The sequence below is a fragment of the Hetaerina americana genome, unplaced genomic scaffold (assembly GCF_022747635.1).
Source record: "Hetaerina americana unplaced genomic scaffold, ioHetAmer1.1.p SCAF_121, whole genome shotgun sequence".
In the NCBI taxonomy this organism is placed as follows: Eukaryota; Metazoa; Arthropoda; class Insecta; order Odonata; family Calopterygidae; genus Hetaerina; species Hetaerina americana.
The window spans coordinates 411,927-434,333 of record NW_027286304.1 but is presented as its reverse complement, the minus strand read 5'-3'; the positions used below and the strand labels follow the sequence as shown (position 1 = coordinate 434,333).

The following is a 22,407-nucleotide window of genomic DNA, read 5'->3' as shown; positions in this document are numbered from 1 at the left end:
CGCCCTGCGAATGCCACTGCCAATGGGAGAGGCAATACGATCCACTGCCGATTTCCTGCGGAATCCATTGCCCACCAACAGTGATGAATCCTAGGGGATACAGATCAAGGCAATAAAGGGTACAGAAGATCCTTCTGATTAAGACATCACCCATGACTTTGCTCTGCCAACTCAGAAGACTTCTTATTAAATAATTTACAGATAACATTTTAAAAAGACAACATATCATCTCGTTGCACTGACTTTTATCTTACCTCTGTTTTTAAAATTAACATTATTCTGTACAGTGTTCAACAAATAAAAAGTTTAGACACAAATTGGGCTACAATGAGGAGCGAGAGTGGGGGAAGGCTTTGTTGGGCTTGTTGTAAATCAGGCTCACACTTCCTGTGTCAGTATGCTGCCGCTGTGAATGGATCAGCCCGTCTGTGAGAGCTCTTTCAGTGAGAAAACCTTTTTCATTTCGGCAAAAAATGTGATGGCAGATTATCAAGAGCATCCTGCTGCAGTGAAATTTTGTTTCCTGTCAGGGGAAATTGGCTGCGGGAACTATTGCAAAACTCAAGACTGCTTCTCGGGACGCTGCCCTAAGAAAAACCAGAGTCCAAGAGTGGTTTACACATTTTAAGTTACCGAGTTACCCGCGATCACTCTTTATTCCACCAATCCGTTCCCAGATTGTCCCTCACCAAACGTTCCCTTTTCTTCCGTCTCCCCGCTTTACTGAATTCCCTTCCCGAAAGCATTGACCCACTCTCACTCCCAGGCCAACACATTTATAAACCTTTCTCCGACACATCTCTCTCGAAAGAACTAGCACAATCTCTCCTTTCACTCCCACATCCAGGTTTTGTTCCTTTCTTTCACTGTTTTTGCTATTTCTATGAAAATTTATCTTTAATAACTGCTAATTATAGTCTTGTTGATGTTTGTGTCCTTATATGTTGCTGTTGTACGTGTCACTATAAATTGGCAATCCTGCTGTATGTGCACAATTTTTACTAAATAAATTTAAAAAATAAATGAAATTAAAAATGGTGAAATGTAAATCGACATTGCCGACCCCGTTCGGGCAGCCTTTCAACGTCAAGAACTGAAGAAAATGTCGACAAAATCAATGCCTTCAATCGTGAAGACCATGTGAGTACCTATATTAATCAACTCTGAGAGATCTCTGGAGTGCCATGTAGTTAAATTCAGACGATTCAATCTAAAGGTTTGCATGTGAAATGGGTTGCAGCCAAATTTGTCCCTTGCCTTCTCATTTGTGGGCTCATACTGCCCTCTCCATGATGCAGTTTTTGACCAAAACCGTCATGACATCGGTCGTCCATCCCCCTCCTCACCAGATTCAGCTCCCTGTGACTTCTTTTCGTTCCCCAGACTCAAAAGGGACATGAAAGGAAAGCTCCCTGTGACTTCTTTTCGTTCCCCATACTCAAAAGGGACATGAATGGAAAGCATCCTGGGACTTCTTTTTGTTCCCCAGACTCAATAGAACATGAAAGGAAAGCATCCTGTGACTTCTTTTTGTTCCCCAGACTCAAAAGGGACATGAAAGGAAAGCATTATGACACTGTGGAGGAGGAGGTAAAATAAAAATCGCTAGAAGTCCCCTGAAGGACATCCCGATAAATGAATTTCAGAAATGTTTCAGAACAATGGGAGCATCGATTGGAGAAATGCATTGTAGTCAATGGGGAATACTTTGAAGGTGAACTTAATTGTATGTAAATATATTGAGAACTGATATGGAAAGTTTTCAGAGGAAGGGTGAAATTGATGCGCTGTACAGCAAAGTTAAATCGTTATCGGGAAGTAAGAAAGGAAGATCTATGCTAACAGTTAGAGATAATGCGGGTAAAGTAATAGTTGACACAGGAAAGATCCAAGAGAAATGGAAGGAGTATATAGAAGAACTGTATAATAAAAAACTTAGACCAACAAAGTTAGACATAGAAAAGGAACATGACGTAGACGAAGATAGCTTAGGTCCAGGCATACTCGACGATGAGATAGAAAGGGCATTAAGGGAGATGAAACTAAATAAGGCCGTGGGAGTGGATAACATTCCCGCGGAACTACTGAAATGTTTAGGAAAATGCGGGGGGAAGAGGCTATATGGGCTGATTCGTAATATTTATGAGGAAGGAATCTGGCCGGAAGACTTTTTGAGATCAGTTTTAGTTCCTACTCCGAAAAAGGTAAAGGCTACATCATGTGAGAACTACAGGACAATAAGTTAAGGAATCTGGCCGAAAGACTTAGTGAGAATCGCCATTTCACTGCATTGGAAAACACGCAGAAAGTAGTACATAACCAAAAAATTATAACAGATAAAATATAAAACCGATATGAATATAATAATATGAAACCGTAACTTTTAAAAGTTGACCAAACAAAAAATGAACTACACACGACACAAACCATATATCTTTAACCATTTGGTAACATCGGTTAATCACACAAGAACTACCAAAGATAAACGTAATACATAATATAAGATAAGAATTCAAATGTTATTGAAATGAAATACTATCTGAATTTAATACGTTATAGCCAATGCTATAAAAAAAACAGAATACCTAGACAGAGGAAAGAGTCCCATAAAAGGACATTGATACGAAAATCTTACGCCTCACTGATGACTGAAGCTAGTAACATTAATTAAAATGGATAAACTGCCTTTTTAGGGGCTTAAACTTAGGGAAAAAACCCTCACACTTGATCATTTAGGACGTAGATATGTAATTTTGTATGCGGAAAACAGATGGACACGAGTGTTTACGATTGCACATCGAATTGTCACTTTATCTCCAAAATTCTCTTACTACGTCCATAACAAATGAGCCTCCGAGAGCGAACACCAGCTTTTGAAATACATCCGCATAGATGTTTCATATTAAACAATGAATATTTCCCCATTCAAAACATAAACTATTCATGTTTGATGGGCGAAACATAGCCTAGCATTTCCTAAATTTCAAATCAGATCACCACGGAAAATTTCAGCAATCAGCTAAAAACTAAACATGACGGTTCACTTACCTGTTTTTTCTTGAATTTCGATTTCTGGTGCGACATTTCATCCCTCCACAGCTGACACATGCTGTCAAAAACTAACTTATTTCGTAAACAGCATGTCTTAAAATCTCGGAATTCGGACAGACGATTCAGGCAGCTATGGCAAATTATCCAAGGCATGCGATCCTGCTGAACTACCTGAATAGGAAAGAAAGCGAACTTCTTTATCGACGAATGCCTCTTTGGGCTAATTGATGTCGTGCTTTTTTGATAATGACATCATATTACTTACTTCCATTTATTACGTTTGACACTTAATAAATTGATCAGAAACACTACATTCATTTACATAGAATAAGTACACCGGAATGGATAATCAGAATGAATTATATGACAGTTTTCCATCCAATTCCCCACGAAGTACTAGTTGGACATTGTAATTACTTTAACGCAAACAAACGTTCAATCATGCTGCATCTAAACAGTACACATGCCTCTAATATTATTACCTACGTACTTTCAACCGCAATAAATCCTCCATCACTTCGGTGACCAAAGCCTTATGTGGACTGTTTTGCACAAAAATGTCCACTAATCTCCCACTTCTACTAAGACATAGTCTACAAAAACTAAATTCAAACGCAGGCGGACCCATCCTGGTGAACAACCCTCTGTTCATACGAGATGCATTCATAAATTTGAATAACGTTAACAGGGTTAAGGCAAGTATGAAAATTATATATGTCAAATCAGTGAATAGAATTTCCGTTCCTACCCATCGACAGGCTGCTCCATTGTTCCTGTTGGCGAAGAGTGCACCGTATTATATTGGTTCCCTGTACAGGATCACATAAGTGACCACAGAAGCAGGAAGACAACCCCAGAGTTCCTTTGGTCCTCAAATGTTGGGCATGATACCTTGGGCATCTTCAATGCCATTGCGTCCACATTCTGGAGGTGTTCCCGGAACTTATTTATTTATTTATCGACTTCACAGGGCGAGGTTGAGACTAATAGTCCCTTCTTCTACCTAACCTTACATTACAGACATTACATTGAAGACAATTACATACAACTAAGCCCTAGATGAGCCTTACATCAAGGAACAACCCTCAGTACTTAATCGCATCAACTATTTGTATTGCCTTGCCGTCCACCATGAAGGTGGCAATACCTGGCCTTGGAAGGTGGCCTTGGTGATCTCCATGTTCTTAGCAATCGACCAGTGCCACATCATCCAGAAAGGTCACTGTGGAAACCCCCTCTAGGAGCCATAGTCTGAGCTGGCCATCATATTCGATTATCCAGAGCAGGGGTCCCAGGACTGAACCCTGCGGCACTCCCCCTGTGATGTTAGTGTGCGTGTTGGTATTTTTGTGTTCGGGTATTTTTTTGTGTGAGTTAAGGTATATGTATAATGTGTGTTGTCATGTGTGTGCTAGTGATTTTTTTAAAGGGAAGGGAAAATGCTCTTTACACTGCACTTACACCACCTAAGGATAAGTAAGACATTGGGCTCGATCTGGTGTCGAAGTCACCCGAGGGTGAATAACCACGGGTTCCTGGATGTATTGGAATGCTGCCGGAGTCAGGCCTGCCAACCCATACCAAGTAAAAACTATTCTCTTTACATCCAAGCCAAATCCCCCGCAGAACTACTGCCAGGCATTAATTTGCGGGGGGGGGGGCAGTAGCCATTGCTAGCTCTTTCATCTGTTTAGTGGCATCCTTACTCCCCCCTCCCTGCCATGATGTTGGCGGCAAAATTATGGGTTTGGGATGCTCCTGTTTCTTCTGGTTTTCCTCTTATACTCTTCTTTCTTCTAATCTTCTCTCTCTCATATTATATCTCCATTTTTCTACGTTCATTCAACTTTTTCTCCTGCTCTTCGATTCGTAGGTCCTTTAGAACTTTCATTGCAAAGATAACGACTGCTCTTCATGCCTCCTTTTATGACATCATCACCTCCATCAAACTTTCTGGAATTATACTCTGTTTAAGCATCATTTCTAATTCTTTCCTAGCTTCATCGTATCCTAGGGCACTTTGAAGAACACATGCTTTGCATTTTCGTCGACTCCTATACAGGATGGGCATTCCAGGGACTCATCGTGCTTGAATTTGTAGAGGTAGGCTCGGTAGCACCCATGGCCTGATATCATCTGTGTCAGGTAATAGTTGACCTCACCGTGACTGCGATTCAGCCACTCGTCGACTTGGGGAATCAACCGGTGCGTCCATCTGCTCTTAGTCTAGGCATCCCAACTTTTCTGCCACCATTCTAAACTCCTGCTACGTTCTTCAGTTTTCAGCTGCTCTTCTTTTTTCTTGTCTTTCAAGTCTCGCAGACCTTTTCTTTGTTTGAAGATCTCCTTCTATTCTTCTGCTAGTATTTCGATTGGCAGAAGTCCTGAGATGACTTCTATTGCTTCCTTTGACACTGTACGGAATCCAATTGCTACTTGTAAGGCACTTGACCCTACACGGACAACACTTTCTCACATGTGCTCTGGGTTGCGAGTGCATTGACCCAAATGGCAATGCCATACGTTATTACTGATGTGGTGACTGACGTCAGGAGTGCTCTCCTCTTCTGCTTTGAACCTCTGACGTTGGGCATAAGCCGTGATAGGGCCTTCTCAACTGCAGCTGCCTTTGTGCTTGCGCTCTCTATCTGCACTTTGAAATTCAGACGCGAGTAAATCTGCATGCCTAGGTATCTTAAAGATGACGGGGTGACAATTAGATGTTCTCCGACTATCAGAGTTATGGTCTCCAGGTTCTTCCTGCTGGTGACTAGTACCGCTTCCATTTTGTGTTCGGCCAGCTCTAATCCCATTTGCCCCATCCATTCTCTACACATCTCAAAGGCAACACTGAAGAGGTGGATGACCTTATCCAGATGTTTTGCCACGATGACCATTGTGACATCATCAGCAAATGTCACTGCTCTGGGGCCTTTAATTTTCAGCAGCCCATCATAAATGATGTTCCAAAGTAGCGGTCCAAGCGCCGAGCCTTGTGGAACTCCTCTGGTTACATGATATTGCTTAGGACCTTTATTGGTGTCATCACTTAGGATTTGTTGTTAACTTTATCTAATTATGTATGGTTTAGTGTGTTTGTTTCTTATTGTTGGTGTGTTATATATGTAACAATAAGTGGAGGAATGTGTTTTAGTTTTTGTGTGAGCATTAGTGTTTGTTTAAGTGTTGTCTGGGTCTTAATGTGGTTGAAAGTGTGTGAGCTTGTGAGTGAGGGAATCTTTTATTTTGAAGGATTCTGCATTCTTGGGTTTCATCACATTGTTCTTCAATGCTGACAACAGTTTTGCCAAAGTTGCATTCGGAGTCTTCAGGTCGATGATGAGGGACTTGGATTTTTGCCACCCTTTTATAGGTGGTCCCGTCTAGTGGCTGCTTGCCGATTGGTCCATTTCCAGATAACTCTCTTCCACTCATTGTGTAGATGGTAGCCTTCATCTCTGTCAATGTTCTCCAGGTTTTTGGCAATCTCAATTGCTTCTCTAAGTAGTCGTGGATAATATCTACCTTCCTTTGCTATGATCTTTGCTTCTTGAAATCAGATGTAGTGACCGGGTACACTCCATTTATGCTTGGAGATGCCTGACAGGTGAAACTGCTTATTTGTAGTTGCCCGAAGGTGTTCCTTCATCCAAAATTTCATTGATCGGCATATTTCCCCAAAGTAGGCTTTCCCACATGAGCGGGATACTTGGTAGTAGTAGTTTTGAGGGGAGGCGACCGACAGCTAAGGTCATTTGCGCCATAGGGGATGGATAGGAAAGGATGAAGGGTGGAGAGAAACCCGGCGTCGGCATTAGCCTACTCTTTACGAAAGGCGCCAAGGGGTCCGCAGTTTAACGTCCCATCCGACGGACGGCGTACTCACTCAAAGTGCCCTCCACAAAGCACCTCAAGTAGGGATCGAGATACCTCTGAAAAATATTCAACACCGCCGGGATTTGAACCCGCGCCCTCATGGTGGGAAGCCAGTACGTTAGCCCCCGCACCATCTCGATCCCCGCGGGATACTTGGTACAACAACACAGTGAAACCGGAGAATGCAGAATCCTTCAAACCACCACTGAGAAAACCTATGCAGCCATGTGTTTTAGTTGGTTTGAATGTAAGTTTTTGTTTTCATATATTGGTTGGTGTGTCTGCAACTTTGTGTTGTTACAATGCATGTGTTAATGAGTGGGGGAATGAGTTTTAGGTCGTGTTAGTGTGTCTGTGTTTTAGGCCGGTTGTTAGTGTATGTATTAGTGAGTGGGGAATGTGTTTTAGTTTGTCTGGTTAGTCTGTGTGTCAGCGAATGCGAGATTATTTTAGTTTGTTTGTTTAAGTGTATAGGTTATTGTGTCTGGATATTAGACCTGTTGTTAGTGTATGTATTAGTGAGTGAGGGAATGTGTTTTAGTTTGTGTCTGTGTTTTAGGCCAGATGTTAGTCTGTGTTCGTGAAGAGGAGATTGTGTTTTAGTTTATGGGTTAGTGTCTGTATTTTAGGCCTGTTGTTAGTGTATGTATTAGTGAGTGAGGGAATTTGTTTTAGTTTGTGTCTGTGTTTTAGGCCGGATGTTAGTCTGTGTTCGTGAAGGGGAGATTGTGTTTTAGTTTATGGGTTAGTGTGTCTGTATTTTAGGCCTGTTGTTATTGTACGTATTAGTGAGTGAGGGAATGTGTTTTAGTTTGTGTCTGTGTTTTAGGCCTGTTGTTAGTCTGTGTTCTCCAAGGGGAGAAGGTGTTTTAGTTTATGGGTTAGTGTGTCTGTATTTTAGGCCTGTTGTTATTGTACGTATTAGTGAGTGAGGGAATGTGTTTTAGTTTGTGTCTGTGTTTTAGGCCAGATGTTAGTCTGTGTTAACGAATGGGGGATTGTGTTTTAGTTTATTTGTTTTGGTCTATGGGTTAGTGTGTCTGTTTTAGGCCAGTTTTTAGTATATTTATTAATGAATGAGGGAATGTGGTTTAGTTTGTGTGTCGGTGTTTTAGGCCGGTTGTCAGTCTGTGTTAGCAAATGGGGGATTGTGTATCAGTTTGGGTTTGTTTTAGTGTATAAGTTAGTGTGTCTGTTTTAAACTGGTTGTTATTGTATGTTTGTCAGCAGGGGAATGTGATTTAGTTTGCATGTCTGTGTTTTAGGCCAGATGTTAGTCTGTGTTAGCAAATGGGAGATTGTGTTTTAGTTTGTTTGTTTTAGTGTATGGGTTAGCATGTCTGTGTTTCAGTGTGGTTGTTAGTGTGTGTTCTAATGAGTAGGGAAATGTGTTTTAGTATGTGTGTGTTAGGATATACTACCTTGATCAAAAAGTTCCCGGAATTTATTCAGAAAATTAAAAATACAAGTTTATTCATCTAAATCTATATTGTCCCCTTCAAAGTAATCCCCATCGACTGCAACACACTTATGCCAGCGCTTGATCCAATCCTCGAAACATTTTTTATATTCGGTTTTCGGTATGTCCATCAGTGCTTCCTGCGATTTTTCCATTACTTCCTCTCAGCTGCTAAAACGCGTTCCCTGTAATGGTTTTTTAACTCGATTGAACAGAAAGAAGTCACAGGGAGCCAAATCAGGTGAATTCGGTGGCTGTTGGATGGTATTTGTTGCATTTTTCGTCAAAAAATTACGAATAATGATAGCACTGTGCGACGGTGCGTTATCATGGTGCAAAATCCACGAGTTTTCTGCCCACATTTCTGGTCTCTTTCGGCGAATTGCTTCACGCAAACGTCTCATAACGCCCAAATAATACTCTTTGTTTACTGTCTGGCCTTCTGGCAAAAATTCATGATGCACTACACCGTTGTAATCCATGAAAACCGTCAGCATTGCCTTCTTTTTTGACTGAAAACGACGTGGTTTTTTTGTCTCGGCTCATTTGGTGAACGCCATTCACTTGCCTGATGTCTGGATTGCGTGTCGTACTCATAAACCCACGTCTCGTCTCCAGTAATGATCCTTTTGATGAATGTGGGATCGGATTCAGCCTCGCAAATCATGTCTTTTGCGACGTCAACACGGTCTCTTTTTTGCATGAAATTGAGGTCTTTGAGGCACCAACTTTGCTGCTACACGACGGAAACCCAAATCATTAAGCACAATGTCTTGGGCGGATCCATAGGCAATGTTCAAGTCCTCCGCTATTTCTCTGATGGTTAATTTGAGGTTATTGACCAACATTTCTTTTACTTTATTAATTTTTTCACCGACTTTCGATGTCGATGGTCTGCCACTGCGTTCATCATCTTCGATTGACTCACGACCACTTCTGAACCGCTCGTGCCACTGGTAAACGACCGTTTTTTTTAGAGAATCGTTGCCGAAACACTTTTCCAACATTTCCAACGTCCGTGCGCCACTAAATCCGTTTTTTACGCAAAATTTAATACAAGTTCGTTGTTGCAAATTTAAATCCATTTCTGCAATTGTAAAAAATCGCCAACACACACAGAGATAGATGTACTCTTGGCTACGTAACTTTTGCAAATGTCAAGTTATGACACTAAGATTTAAAGGGAATATCAACAACAGATGTACCAATTTAACAAAAAAAACAGAACTCAAATCGGAACGATGGGAGCGCCACACGGTGGTTATTCCGGGAACTTTTTGATCAAGGTATTATGTCAGTGTATGGATACGTGTGTGTCTTAATGTGTTTGTTAGTGTATGTCAGTGTGTGTTTATAAGTGAGGTGATAGTGTGTGTTAATATGTGTGTTAGTATTCATGTAATGATTAAGTGTGTTGAAGTTGTGCGTTAATTTGCGTGCTTGTTTATGAGCAATTATGTTTATCACCATTGTGATCTTTTGAAATGAATAAATGAGACAAGTTATTAATTATGTACATTGCAATAACAGCTATTTTTATTCTGCATCACGACAAAAGTCATATTTTATTAAGATCTTGAACACAGTGGATTCATATGTACAGCATTTCTTGAATACACAACAAATAATTAGGTCACTCTTTCAATGAAGCATTGTCAAATGGCTGAATGACCTTAGGATATAATTAACACTAACACACAACAGTAAACTCTCTCCATTAATCACGTTGCTGAATATCGGTACTACTCTCTCGTTCCAGAACCTTCCAAATTTTAATATAACGGCAATCACAAAGATGATTTAACACTTGGCAACTTCGAATTATGGTCTCTTAATGTAAAAAATTCGAAAAAAAATAAGTTATCTTAAATAGATTTAATTTTTAATCAATCACAAGTCCATATTAGTGTTTAATGTTTAAATTTCAAAATCGGTTGACTACTTTGAATAATTTATTTCCCTGGCAAAGCTTTAGAGAGTTTCATTTCCTCATTAAAAGTTAAAGAGAGCAAATGCATTGTTTTACTAAGCAACATATATCTCATCAACTACCAACTACATTATGGTTCTTCAATCAGTATATCACATTGACCAAAAGGAAGTGTATTTTTATCAGCAGTCCTATTGCATACATTCAGTGCTTTTCCAGGCATTTCAATTTCATGGCTAAAATGAAAAGTTTAGCTTTCAGAGAGAAACATATACGTTTTCTGCCTTATTTACCTGATCAGATAGAATTTTAGAAAACTATAATAATTACGGTGTTTGAAAAAATGATCAGGAAACTAAATTAAAAAATTCTTCTCACCATTAAAATAAACAACAATTAATTGGACATATTGAAAAACAAGAATTCTCAAGTAGATGCAGGAGTTCTTAAATCCAGACAATCATATGTTTCCTTCAAATGAGATTTCCTCGCCAGGCCATGAGAAAAACCTACCCTGGACTTCATCGAAGCATTATACTTATATAAGCCACATAATATCACATAAACAGTTGATCTGTGTGCTACAACAGAAGAAGAATCTAGTAACTATTATTATTCGAAATACTATATCGCCCAAGCTCCATAACACTTATCTCGATAATAATAGCGGGTATTATTGATTGCACTCCGCGTACTTGCATTTATATACATATCACGGCCATTTTCAAGGTTATTAAGACTGTTTACCAGATGCCTATAGCTCTCAAGAGTACCAATCGCAAACTCCAGCGAAACTACTACGATATGACAGGAAATTTAAATTTAAATTCGTCCAGCTTTAAGCACCACATCCAAATTATATCCATTAATATCACAACCATTTTTTTTTGTTTATAATATGCTTTTTTTATTCTTGTTTTTCGACACGTCAACATTTCATTGCACATTTGTTAGTAAGCAGACAACATGGAGAGATCACTGCATTTTAAAATCTAGGCCTTACTTGACATCATCGCTTTACATAGATCAATTTTACAATATGACAGTTATCCCACGGCTAATGACTCAAGTGCTGTCATTTTAAAACTGTTCAACAAACCTAGTATTCATATTATAACGGGTGTTGGTTGGTGAACTTGGGATGAACTCTGAACTGCCGTTGAATTATTTACATTGAGATAACATCAAAATCTTCAGTTCACAGTGAGGCAATTCTATTAGAAAAAGATTATGAACAGAAAACATAGAGACATCAGCTCTTCGCAATCCACTGATCCACTTCCTGATTCCTTTAACGTCAATTGAACGTCATACCATTGTGCTCATAGTCATATTTCTCTGAAGACAAACTTAAATTGTTCTCACAGATCACTTAACTCTAAGTTTCACTAGTCTTCCCCGAGGACTGCTTGCCTTCACGCAATACTTTCTTCCTCGTTGTACCCAAATTCTTGCTTTGTGTGCTTTCCTTAGCATCCTTCTCTTCACAGCCTCCAAATTCCCCAGAGTCCCCCAAAGGAGAAACGACCTCTTTCTGGCCAGTTGGTGAATCCCTCTCTTCCGCAATCCGCGGCAGGGGTTGAGAGGACCGCTCCGAGGTCCCCATCGACCCCACACAATCAACGGCGGAGAGCGGAAGAGACAACACGAACTCTCCCTTCCCAAAATCCCCTCCTGTGGACTGCAAAGATCTCTCTTCAACGCATCCAACATCGCTGCTTTCACTCGACAGATCACTGGACTTGACGTGGGAAATGCAATCGGACAACGAAGCACATACTTCTTCCCGAGAATCAACCATAGACTCTTTTGAATGACCAAAGCAGGCACTGGGCACTTTCTCAAGTGCCGACTCACTTGGATTCTCAGGTCTTGTGTTCACTAAACCATCAGAGTCATCATTCGCAGACATCTCCGGAGTTAACGCCGCAGACGGTTGTTGGGCGGTCACAACTTTACCCAAACTGCATACCGCAGAACCGACTTTAGTGACCGGTTTGCGGGGAGTCGATTTCGAAGCTGATGTTGGCCTTCCTTCGCATTCAACATTGGCACTCTTCCCACGTATACGGTCCGGGGAAAGTGCCCTCCTGAGCAGTGGTGAGCCCAGATCGGCACTCTTTGGTCTCCCGAACGGTTTCCTTCCACCGGCTGATGTCATGGACGTACCAGGATGCATGCGAGACTGAGAGATGGCAGTGCTACCGAACTGGTGACCTGGCTGGAAGGCAAGGGGCGATGCCGTGGTCACGGAGGGAAGAGGTGATGGGGGAGGCGTCCGTGCCAATGGGGAGAGAGGTATGTGTCCGACTGATTTCCTCCGATTGGGGGATTGATGACCCTTTGCCGTGGCGTGTAGCTTGTGCTTTAGCCCGTGGAGCGTCGATGGCCTGCGGTATTGAGGGGGGGTGACAGAAGATGGCGTGGATGTCAACACAGGGCCGGTAGGACTGCTCTTCTGGTTGGATGAGTGTGACGTGGCCGATGGGGAGAAGAGACGTCTTGCAGGGGGCGAGGAAGGCGGTGGGGACTTTGTGGGAGACCCAAGCAGACTCTCCTGGGAGGGGAAGTTCCTCGGGAAAGATTGGAAGCTGCGGCTAGGTGTCACCATGGACGGTGAAGGGACTCCAGCCACAATCTATCAAAGAAATTGTACAGGACATTATAATTTAACCCTCTTAGTGCGGCGGGCCGATATATCGGCTTTTGTATCCCTGGCGAAAAGTGCGGCGGGCCGATATAACGGCTCTTGCCTAGGCTATTGTTTAAATCGCTGTAACTTATGGTTTTTTTCTCAAATAATTTATGGTTTTTGTGCTATCGATAAGGTGAATTCCATACAATTATATAACACATTTTTAAATTTTTTATTAGCAATTTAAAATGCTTTTCAAAAAGTATAATTCTTACTATAATTTTAGGTTCAGTTTTGTACATGTCGGGAAGCTCAGCCTAATTGTCTGCTCGTTTTTTTTTCTGAGTGGTCTTTCCACTATGAAAAGCCACTGAAAGGCTACTAATTAATCTGTGTTCATCTGTAATCTCTTGCATGTGTTGTGGTGTCGTGGTGTTGATATATAACTGCTTATTCAGACTTTGTTGAGAGGATGGAAATGAGAGCACCGCTTTGTAATCATTTTGGTTTCTCTTGCCATGTCCTATCTAATTAATTGCGCCCTGTGTATTGGATTACATTGTCAGCAGTTCTCTGTGAGTTAGAACTTAGTTTTTTCCTTCCTTTAGATTATAAGCACATTGCCGCAGTCTCAAGGAAAGGGGAAAAGTCCCAATTTGACTCAGTGAAATCAGCCTTTTCAACAAAATCGAACTATGCAGAGGCTGACAAAAAAATTTGTAACTCACTGGTTTTTCTTTATTTCTTTATAATATTTTCTACGTGTTTTTTTAAAATCTTTCTTATATTATAAATATGGTAGTTTTATTGAAAAATGTTTTGAAAAAGTATTAGTTCTGTGTCTGAAAATCAAAATATTATTGCTAACAAAAAAATATTCTTCAAAATTTAATAATACTGTAATAATTACATTTATTTTTCAGATGATGTAAATGTAAACCATCATTATTAACTACAATATTATATTTTAAAATAAAAAAACTGCATATGGATATCTAAATAAATAACTTCATAATGTTTTTTTCCCAAGGTGATACATTTTCTTAAATTACCCTTTGCACTTCTCACTAAGTACCCCTGGAATCCTCACTGCACTAAGAGGGTTAATGAATCAAATACTTATCCCTAAGAAAATAAATTCCAAAAATAATTTAAAACATATGTACAAATCTGAGGACCTGGAGAGATGGAAAGAGCATGGATTGTCAAGGGCTTACAGGGAGTGGGAACATGGATTGTCAAGGGCTTACAGAAGACGGTTTTGGCAAAAGTCAACATTAAACCATATAATATTCATACCGGATATTGGGGCTTAGAGTCGGCTGATTGGACTGGAGCTGACAGAGGGTACGACCATTTTAAGGGCTGTAAATAGATAGCAAAAAATAAGGAAATTATTAACAGAAAATAAATTTGCACAAATAAAAAGTAACGCAATATATGATAAATCATTTCGGCAGTTCGGTAATAAAAATAAGAAATTAAACAACAAGCTATAATGAGCAAAACGATATGTTATGGGAAATAATTAGAAAGTAATTCATAATGACGTACACAAATAAATAATAATAAATATATAAAGAAATGATTACTACTTAGGGGATGATCAGTTTGGGTTTAGGAAGGGGAGAGGTACGCATGTGATGCCATTGCAGTAATGAGATTATTGAGATTATTATTCGAGAGACGAAGATAGAACACAACTAGGAGGTATTTGCCTGTTTTGTAGATTTCAAAATAGCTTTCGATAGAGGGAACTGGGCAAAACTAATTAGTATATTGCAGAAAATAGGAATAGATTGGATTTGGGACAGGAAGCTAATCCGCAACCTGTACATGTCTCAGACTGCTCAGGTGCGGGTGGGAAACGGGGAGTCAGGATGGGCAGTGCTTTAGGAAGAGGTGTAAGGCAGGGGTTCCCATTATCACCTTTGCTGTTCAACCTGTATGCAGAGGAAATGATTAAAGAGGCATGGGAAGAACTGGAGGTTGGAATGAAAATGGGCGGGGAATCCATAAAAATCAGTAAGGTTTGATAGAATGACCAAGCTTTAGTTTGTCAGTCAGCCAAGGGGTTGCAGGCATTGCTGAATGAATATGAAAATCAGTGCGACAGATATATGGGATGAGAATCAATATTAATAAAACAAAGGTAATGCGATTTTCTAGAAAGAAAAATGCCTATATTAAGGCCTTAACATTAACATAGGAGGGCAAAAACCAGAGCAGGTGGAACAGTTTACGTATCTCGGTAGTGTATTGGACCAACACGGTCAAAGCAGTAGGGACGTAAGGAGAAGAGTTGCGCTAGGCAAAGAGGCTTTCACACAAGGAGGAGGGAGTTAAGATGGGAGGGACTTTCAGTAAGGATGTTAAGAAAAGACTCGTAAAAACTTTGATATGGAGCGTAGCTGTGTGTGGCTATGGAAGCGTGGTCATTGAAACAGGAGGAAAGACGTAGACTGGAGGCTATTGTGGATATAATGTGGGTGTTTGGAGAAGAATGGAGAAGGTGAAATGGACAGAGAAGAAAACAAATGAGGAAGTACTTGGTATGGTGGGCGAAGAGAGGGGTTTGTTGGGAGATATCACTAAGGAGGAGGCAGATGAAAAGTGGATGAAGGGGGTATTGACCAGCAGTAGTGGGATGTTGAAGAAGACTGTAATAGAGGGGAGAATGTCAATGCCAAACGAGGAAAGGGAAGGAACAGGGGATAGGGATATCTTGGATAGGGATATATGAAGGGAGGAAGGAAGTACTCAGAGATGAAGAGGGACCTGATATAGAGTAGGATTTTGTGTCTAGCTAGGGATCACAAATTATTTAATTAGTAATTATGTCCATCTCAAAACCTACCTTAACCGGTAGATTACCTAATAATAATATAAAGAAATGACACTACATTCCCTGAAGCAGGGAAATATAAGATAGGACAAGAGGAGATGACATTAATTAAATATCAATAAGGTTCATGGCATTCATTTCTTGAATATTTAACCAAAAAAAGTGATATCAGTCAAGAGAATTATAGTAAAAATATCAAAAATTAAACCTCTTTTTCAGTGCAAGTTCGCAAATAGATCTTTGTCCATCATTCAACCTAAAACCTTGTGTCATTTAAACACTCAAGTATGTATTCATATTTATCTGACGGACCTTATTACTTACCTGATGCATTTCTTCACTTGCGCGCTTATTGCTGATACGTCGAAACAACGAAGACGTTTTACGATGCTTATTGGCATGCTCTCTTTTGGTCCTGTGCCGCGGTCGCTGAGCTAAGCTCCTCCTGGCCATCTTGCCCTGCCACGGCTCACGCCGCCTACCTCCCGTTTTTATGGTTGTATTCTCCAGGGGGGTCGACCTCATGGTCACGTGGTCCCCTCCCGACAACAACAGCTGCAGAACTTGGGTGTGGAACAACCCCTGCACAGCCTCTCCATTGACGTGTGTAATCAGGTCGCCCGGACGCAGTCCCGCCTCATACGCTGGGCTCCCTTCATCAACAGCCTGCGTGGAATTAATTCAAAGACATAAAAGAGATAAAAATCCTAAGAAATGACCAATTCGCACAACCAATCACATTTGCAAATGCCAAAAGATTCATTCCTAACAAATAAACTAGACATCTTCATTCAAAGTTTACATGGTTCTACTTCTGGTGCTAATTAATGACCCCAGATTAATTAAACAAAGGATTTTAATATATATATATATATATATATATATATATATATATATATATATATATATATATAGAGTAAAATAAAATATAATTTATAGTGTATTGTATTGATATCAGGTGTATTCCTATAAGACATCTCCAAGTCCAACCTATTAGAAGTTAAATGAAGTTTTATTGAAAAATACAAATTTAATTATTCAAGGAGACAATCTTTCTTCTCAATTATTTACATTTAGCATTAGCAAACAGACAAAAACACCAAAATGCACAAAAAAGAAAAGAAACTTACTAGTTTTTTAATATACCATGGCCCATGCCACCTTTCTCAAGGAAGAGAAGGAAGGAACTGAGGATAAGGTTATATCAGAAGCGGCTGGAGACACTGGATAGAAAGGGAAGGTGGTGTAATGTTTGCCAGGGGAAGAGTTGAGAAGGAGATTTTAAGAAGTGTGGGAATAATATGAAAGGTGTGGAGGGCAGATGAAAATATGAACAAATTGGGGCAATTAATGGCTTATATTAATACCTGGTTCTTTCCAGGAATGCAGGAGCCAGATAAACACCTACTCTAATGTTTTAAGCCTTTTAATTTTGGCCTTTCTGTTACTAATATGGTAGCCACTAGAGTTTGCAGAACTACTTCTACTCTTCTAGATGTAGTTCTTACAAATTCCAGTGCAGAGTTATCTGAAACCGTAACAATCGAGTCTCATATTTCTGACCATTTTCCTCTTCTAGCCACTTTCACCTTCAGTGATAATAGTAACAGCAAGACCATTTTCAGAAGAAAATTTTCCGATGAGAATATTTCTAACTTCTTTGAGCGGCTAAGCTCCCATGACTGGTCGAATGTTTACAGCGATTACTGTTTTGACGACAACTTTCTTTACTTCTATTCTACTTACCTTGAATACTTCAATTTTTGTTTTCCCATTGTGCCAACTAGGTTCAAAACCTCAGTTTTACATCATAATAAGAAACCCTGGGTTACCGATGAAATTCGTAATCTTGCAAGGTACATGAAAGATTTAGCAGCATATTTTAGAAATAAAACTGACTCTTTCAGTCAACACGAATACTCCACCATGAAAAAGGAATACAGGACTATTCTTTATAATGCTAAACGATCATATAACAATTCCCGAATTACTAATGCCTCTAACAAATCTAGGGAAGCCTGGAAAATAATTAATGAATCCTAATCTATCTCAAATGTCAACTCTGACATTGTACTTTGTAATACTTCTGGAAAGTTTAATCAAAATACTATACAGATGGCATCCTCCCTCAATGAACATTACCTATCTCAGATAACTCCTACATATCAGTGTAACAGTGGCAAATATCCCCTTATTTCCAACTCTTGTAACTCGCTATTCTTATATCCCTGTTCGGAACATGAATTAACTAAGGCAATGTCCAAAATTAGTAATAAATACTCTGCAGGTCTTGATGGAATACCAGCCACTATTTTTAAGAAATCTTACGAGGCAATTAAGCATCCATTATTATTTTTAATTAACAAATCTCTAAAGGTAGGGAAATTCCCTGCCACCTTGAAAGTAGCGAAAGTCTTGCCCCTCTACAAGGGCAAAGGACCTAAAGACGATATGAATTCTTATCGGCCCATTTCATTGCTCAACCAATTCGGTAAAATATTTGAATTAATTTTTTACAATCGCTTAATATTATTTCTGGAATCCCATAACTTACTTTCTCCCAACCAACATGGTTTCAGGAAACTCAGGTCTACATCCACAGCTATATATCAAGCAGTTAACAAAATAACTTCTGATCTTGACAATAGATCTGAATCTCTTGCCTTATTTTTCGATTTTTCAAAGGCGTTTGATGCTGTCAATTACAACCTCTTACTTCGAAAAATTGAATGCCTGGGAATAAGAGGGACTTCCCTAGACTGGGTTAGATCCTATCTCCTGGACAGAAAACAATGTGTAGCCTTAAGTAAACAAGGAAGAGAGTTCCTTTCTCCAGTAAAAAGTGTTCTATGTGGTGTACCCCAGGGATCTGTCCTGGGCCCAATCTTGTTCCTTATGTACGTAAATGATCTACCAACACTACTGAACTCTGTACCAGGCGTGCTGCCTGTCGTCTATGCTGATGACACAAATGTCCTCGTGTCTGCCTCCTCTGTAGACACACTAATATTAACCTCTGTTTCCGTTACCCAGCTGTTACATGAGTGGTGTCTCCTCAATTCCCTCCTCCTCAATGTTAGTAAATCTTCTTTAATTTACTTTGCTAATAAGAATAAATCAGCTGCTTGCATAACTGTAAATATTGATAACGAACTTATTGTACAAAAAAGTAAATCATGTTTTCTAGGCATCTCTATTGACAGTCGTCTGTCTTGGGATGACCATATTCTCAAACTTCGTAATAAGTTGAGTTCACTCTGTCATCTTATCAGATTCATTAGGCATACCGTCAATACTGAGGTCTTATTGTCTCTTTATTATAGTGAATTTTACTCTCATGTTGTTTATAGTATTCTTTTATGGGGCCCTACACCTAATGCAAATATTATATTTAAAATTCAAAAACGGATCATCCGACTTATTTGCTTTGCTACTCATGCAGCATCCTGTCGTCCCCTCTTTAAAAAATTGAAAATTTTACCCATTCCCTGCGTGTATATGTATTGCGCATCTTTGTATGTCAAAAGCAACTTCTCTAGTTATCTTTCCAATGCCAACGTTCACAATTATAACACAAGGCATTCTGCTGACCTCCACCAAAACTTTGTCAGAACCTGTACCACCGCCCATGGACCTAAACATATGGGCCTCAGGATTTTTAATAAACTTCCTAAAGAACTGAAAGCACAACATAAGCTGCCTATATTTAAGCTCAACCTTCAGAAATATTTACTCTGTAAAATGTTTTATTCTATTAATGAACTTCTTGTCCCATGAGTTTCTTTGTATTTAAACATGTACTTAGTATTTATCATTTCTTTATATAATATTGACGTGTCCTATATCTGTGCTTGTTTTTTACAATTGTACAAATCTGCTGGGCAAATAAAATTACTTACTTACTTACTTACTTACTTTAAATTTGAGTGGAAGGTCGGAAGGTGGGAGAGATGCTAAAATGGATATATTACAACATTTAATCAATTTCTTTTAGCATAATTCAGAATCTCTCCTAAACAAAAGAATCTATAGACATGCTTACAGTCCCAAAACTCTTTTAATTTGTTTCACATACTTCCTGGGCCTAGAATCTTGGCGATTAATCCTAAAAGACCTCTGCCCTATCCTCAAAAACCATAATTCCACCACAAACTGTTTACCCAGATCTCCCACCATTACTTTCAAATGCCCTACCAACTTATCACATCTAAAATGAACCAATCTTCTTCTTAAAACCCCACACCATCCCAAAACCTTGCCACAAAACATGTCATATTTTCAAAACCAGAATCCCATCCCTCTCCCACCTGCTTTTCAACTCTCTTCCACTGATTCCCCACCCCACTTGCATGTCTAGCAATGTAGTTTACCTGCTGAAGTACCAACTTTGCCCTGCCATTCACATTGGACAGTGTACCACACTTCTCATATTACAATCATTAACCAATGGGGCCTCAAGCAAGAATTCTTCCCTGATTGGGATGCTCCCAATCCCCAAACATGCCTCCGAACACAACACTCCCTATGATAAATGCTATAGTGTATCCATTTTAGCATCCCTCCCACCCTCTGACCCTCTACTTACACTTAAAACAATAAAGCAGGCGTTTATCTGGCTCCTGGATTCCTGGAATCACCCAGGTATTAATATTAGACATTAATTACCTCAATATTCATATATTTTCATCCCCCTTCCAAATACAACAACTTTCCATATCATTCTCACCCTTCAAAAAATCTCCTTAACTCTCATCTTAGCTGCCCTCACCTTCCCCTTGTATCCAGCATCCCCAGCCTCTCCTGTTATAACCTATTCCTTAATTCCTTCCTTTTCTTCCTTGAGAAAGGTGACTTGTACCATGGAAAATTCAAAAACATGTTAGTTTCTTATCTTTTTTGTGCTTTTCTTCCTTTCTTTGCTAGTAATATTTTCTTCTTGGCTTCTCCTTTCAGACTCAATGCCACAGAGTCCCGGAACAGAGCATCCTAATTATGTATAATTAGTGCAGATGAGTTGGCTTTTGAAAACAAATATTTTAACAACAGTTAGGTACACAAATTGTATCAATTTTCACCAAATTCTCCCGTGACGTCAAACATTTATTTATCGCTAAACAGTGAACAATACTGTCAAATTTCTCGGCAAATAAATGGAACAAACTAAAAGCATTTAAGTAATCACTAAATAATGCAAAGATTAAAAGCTAAAAAAATTTTGGAATTTAAGAAACTGCCCATCTTAAATTGCAGCCTAAAATTTTAAATTGGTTCTCCCTTACCGTGAATCCTAAATCCTTTTTCAGCACTCACTCCCGAGAATACAAATGAAATTTGCCATTCATCCAGTGAAATCCTTAATCTGTACAATATAACCATCATAAACTCAAGATGCATCATTACTCGAGTGTATTTCTACCCAAAATACTTACCAAAACCAAGTGGTGCAGGGTGTAGAAGTCAGTATCACCAAAATAAACCCTGACTGTGTGAACTGCAAATCCAAACCCTCTCGGTCCTCTCCTGATTATAATTGGCGGTTTCAGACTTATCACCAACGGTGACAGGTCGCGGCATGGAGATGAATCCCTTGAACTGGCAGTGCTGGAGCCTCCAGGAGATTGAATCGGCAGCGGTGGAGAATCCTCTGCAATTCAAAGACAAAGCAACTGTTATTTCATTCAAAAGACCGCTTCCGGAAGAGATTAATAGGAAATATAAGAAGTCAAAGCCTAACAATGGAGAGTACTTCAAAGAAGGAGACATAATCATCAATGTAGATGACATTTTTACTGCCCTCTGCTCCGAGTGTTATTTGGACGGACCTATTATCAACAAGGATCTATAGAGAATGATTTTAAAATAGCCGAGAGTGCAATTGAGGCATACATACCTGCTGGTATTAACAGGGATAGACCAGAAGCCGAGGCACTCTTGATAACAGTTCTGGATCGACTCTTGACACATGGGGATAGAGGTGACGTAGGAGTGGGTTTGCTGTCAGAGAGTGCTTTCACGCCTTCATTCACAGGAGGGAGTTCTCTTAATCCATCACTTGATAAACTAGGATGGAGACAAAATGGGAATTAAACTTCAAAACAGAATAGGACGTCAGGGATTCTATTGACAGTAAGATGGTTCTTAACTCAATATCATTCAAACAAAACTTCACCCCAAGGGCCGGTGTACATGGTGTGATCACAAAAAAAGACCAGACTGATTCTATTCTGCACAAACTGTTCAACGGATCCAAACGAGACACAGTGCACCATCTAGTGACATATCTGATGACTAAAACGAGAGATATTGCCTTTGTTTAAGTCAAGTCGTTAAGCAGCTGGAGCGGTACATGTCTTAACCTGTTCGTTGCCACGTGCAATGGCACCAATGAAGAAAGCTAGAGAAACAACAACATGTCGGCATTAAATTTCATCTCAAACTTGGCAAAACTGCTAAGGAGGCAATTGGAATGATTCAGCAAGCCTTTGCTAATGAAGCTATGAGTGAAAGCTTGTGTTCTTGAGTGGTGCAGTCATTTTAAATCAGGCAGAACCTAAGGACAGATGAAGATTCACAAATGGGATAGCCTTCCACTTCGACAGACCCCAACTGTG

General features: G+C 39.7%; 1 protein-coding gene across 1 annotated transcript in view; it reads right to left on the bottom strand.

Annotated features, from left to right (window-relative positions):
* Positions 1-11,348: 11,348 nt before the first annotated feature.
* The window catches only part of LOC139685932 (microtubule-associated serine/threonine-protein kinase 3-like), a 62,978-nt gene continuing 51,919 nt past the window's right edge, over positions 11,349-22,407 (bottom strand). The window contains exons 19-23 of the mRNA XM_071583068.1: positions 21,687-21,856; positions 21,226-21,440; positions 16,121-16,462; positions 14,251-14,316; positions 11,349-12,954 (exon numbers count right to left, since the gene is read on the bottom strand). Coding sequence (XP_071439169.1) covers positions 11,695-12,954; positions 14,251-14,316; positions 16,121-16,462; positions 21,226-21,440; positions 21,687-21,856 — 2,053 coding nt within the window. The 3' untranslated portion in view covers positions 11,349-11,694. The remainder of the gene's footprint in view (positions 12,955-14,250; positions 14,317-16,120; positions 16,463-21,225; positions 21,441-21,686; positions 21,857-22,407) is intronic.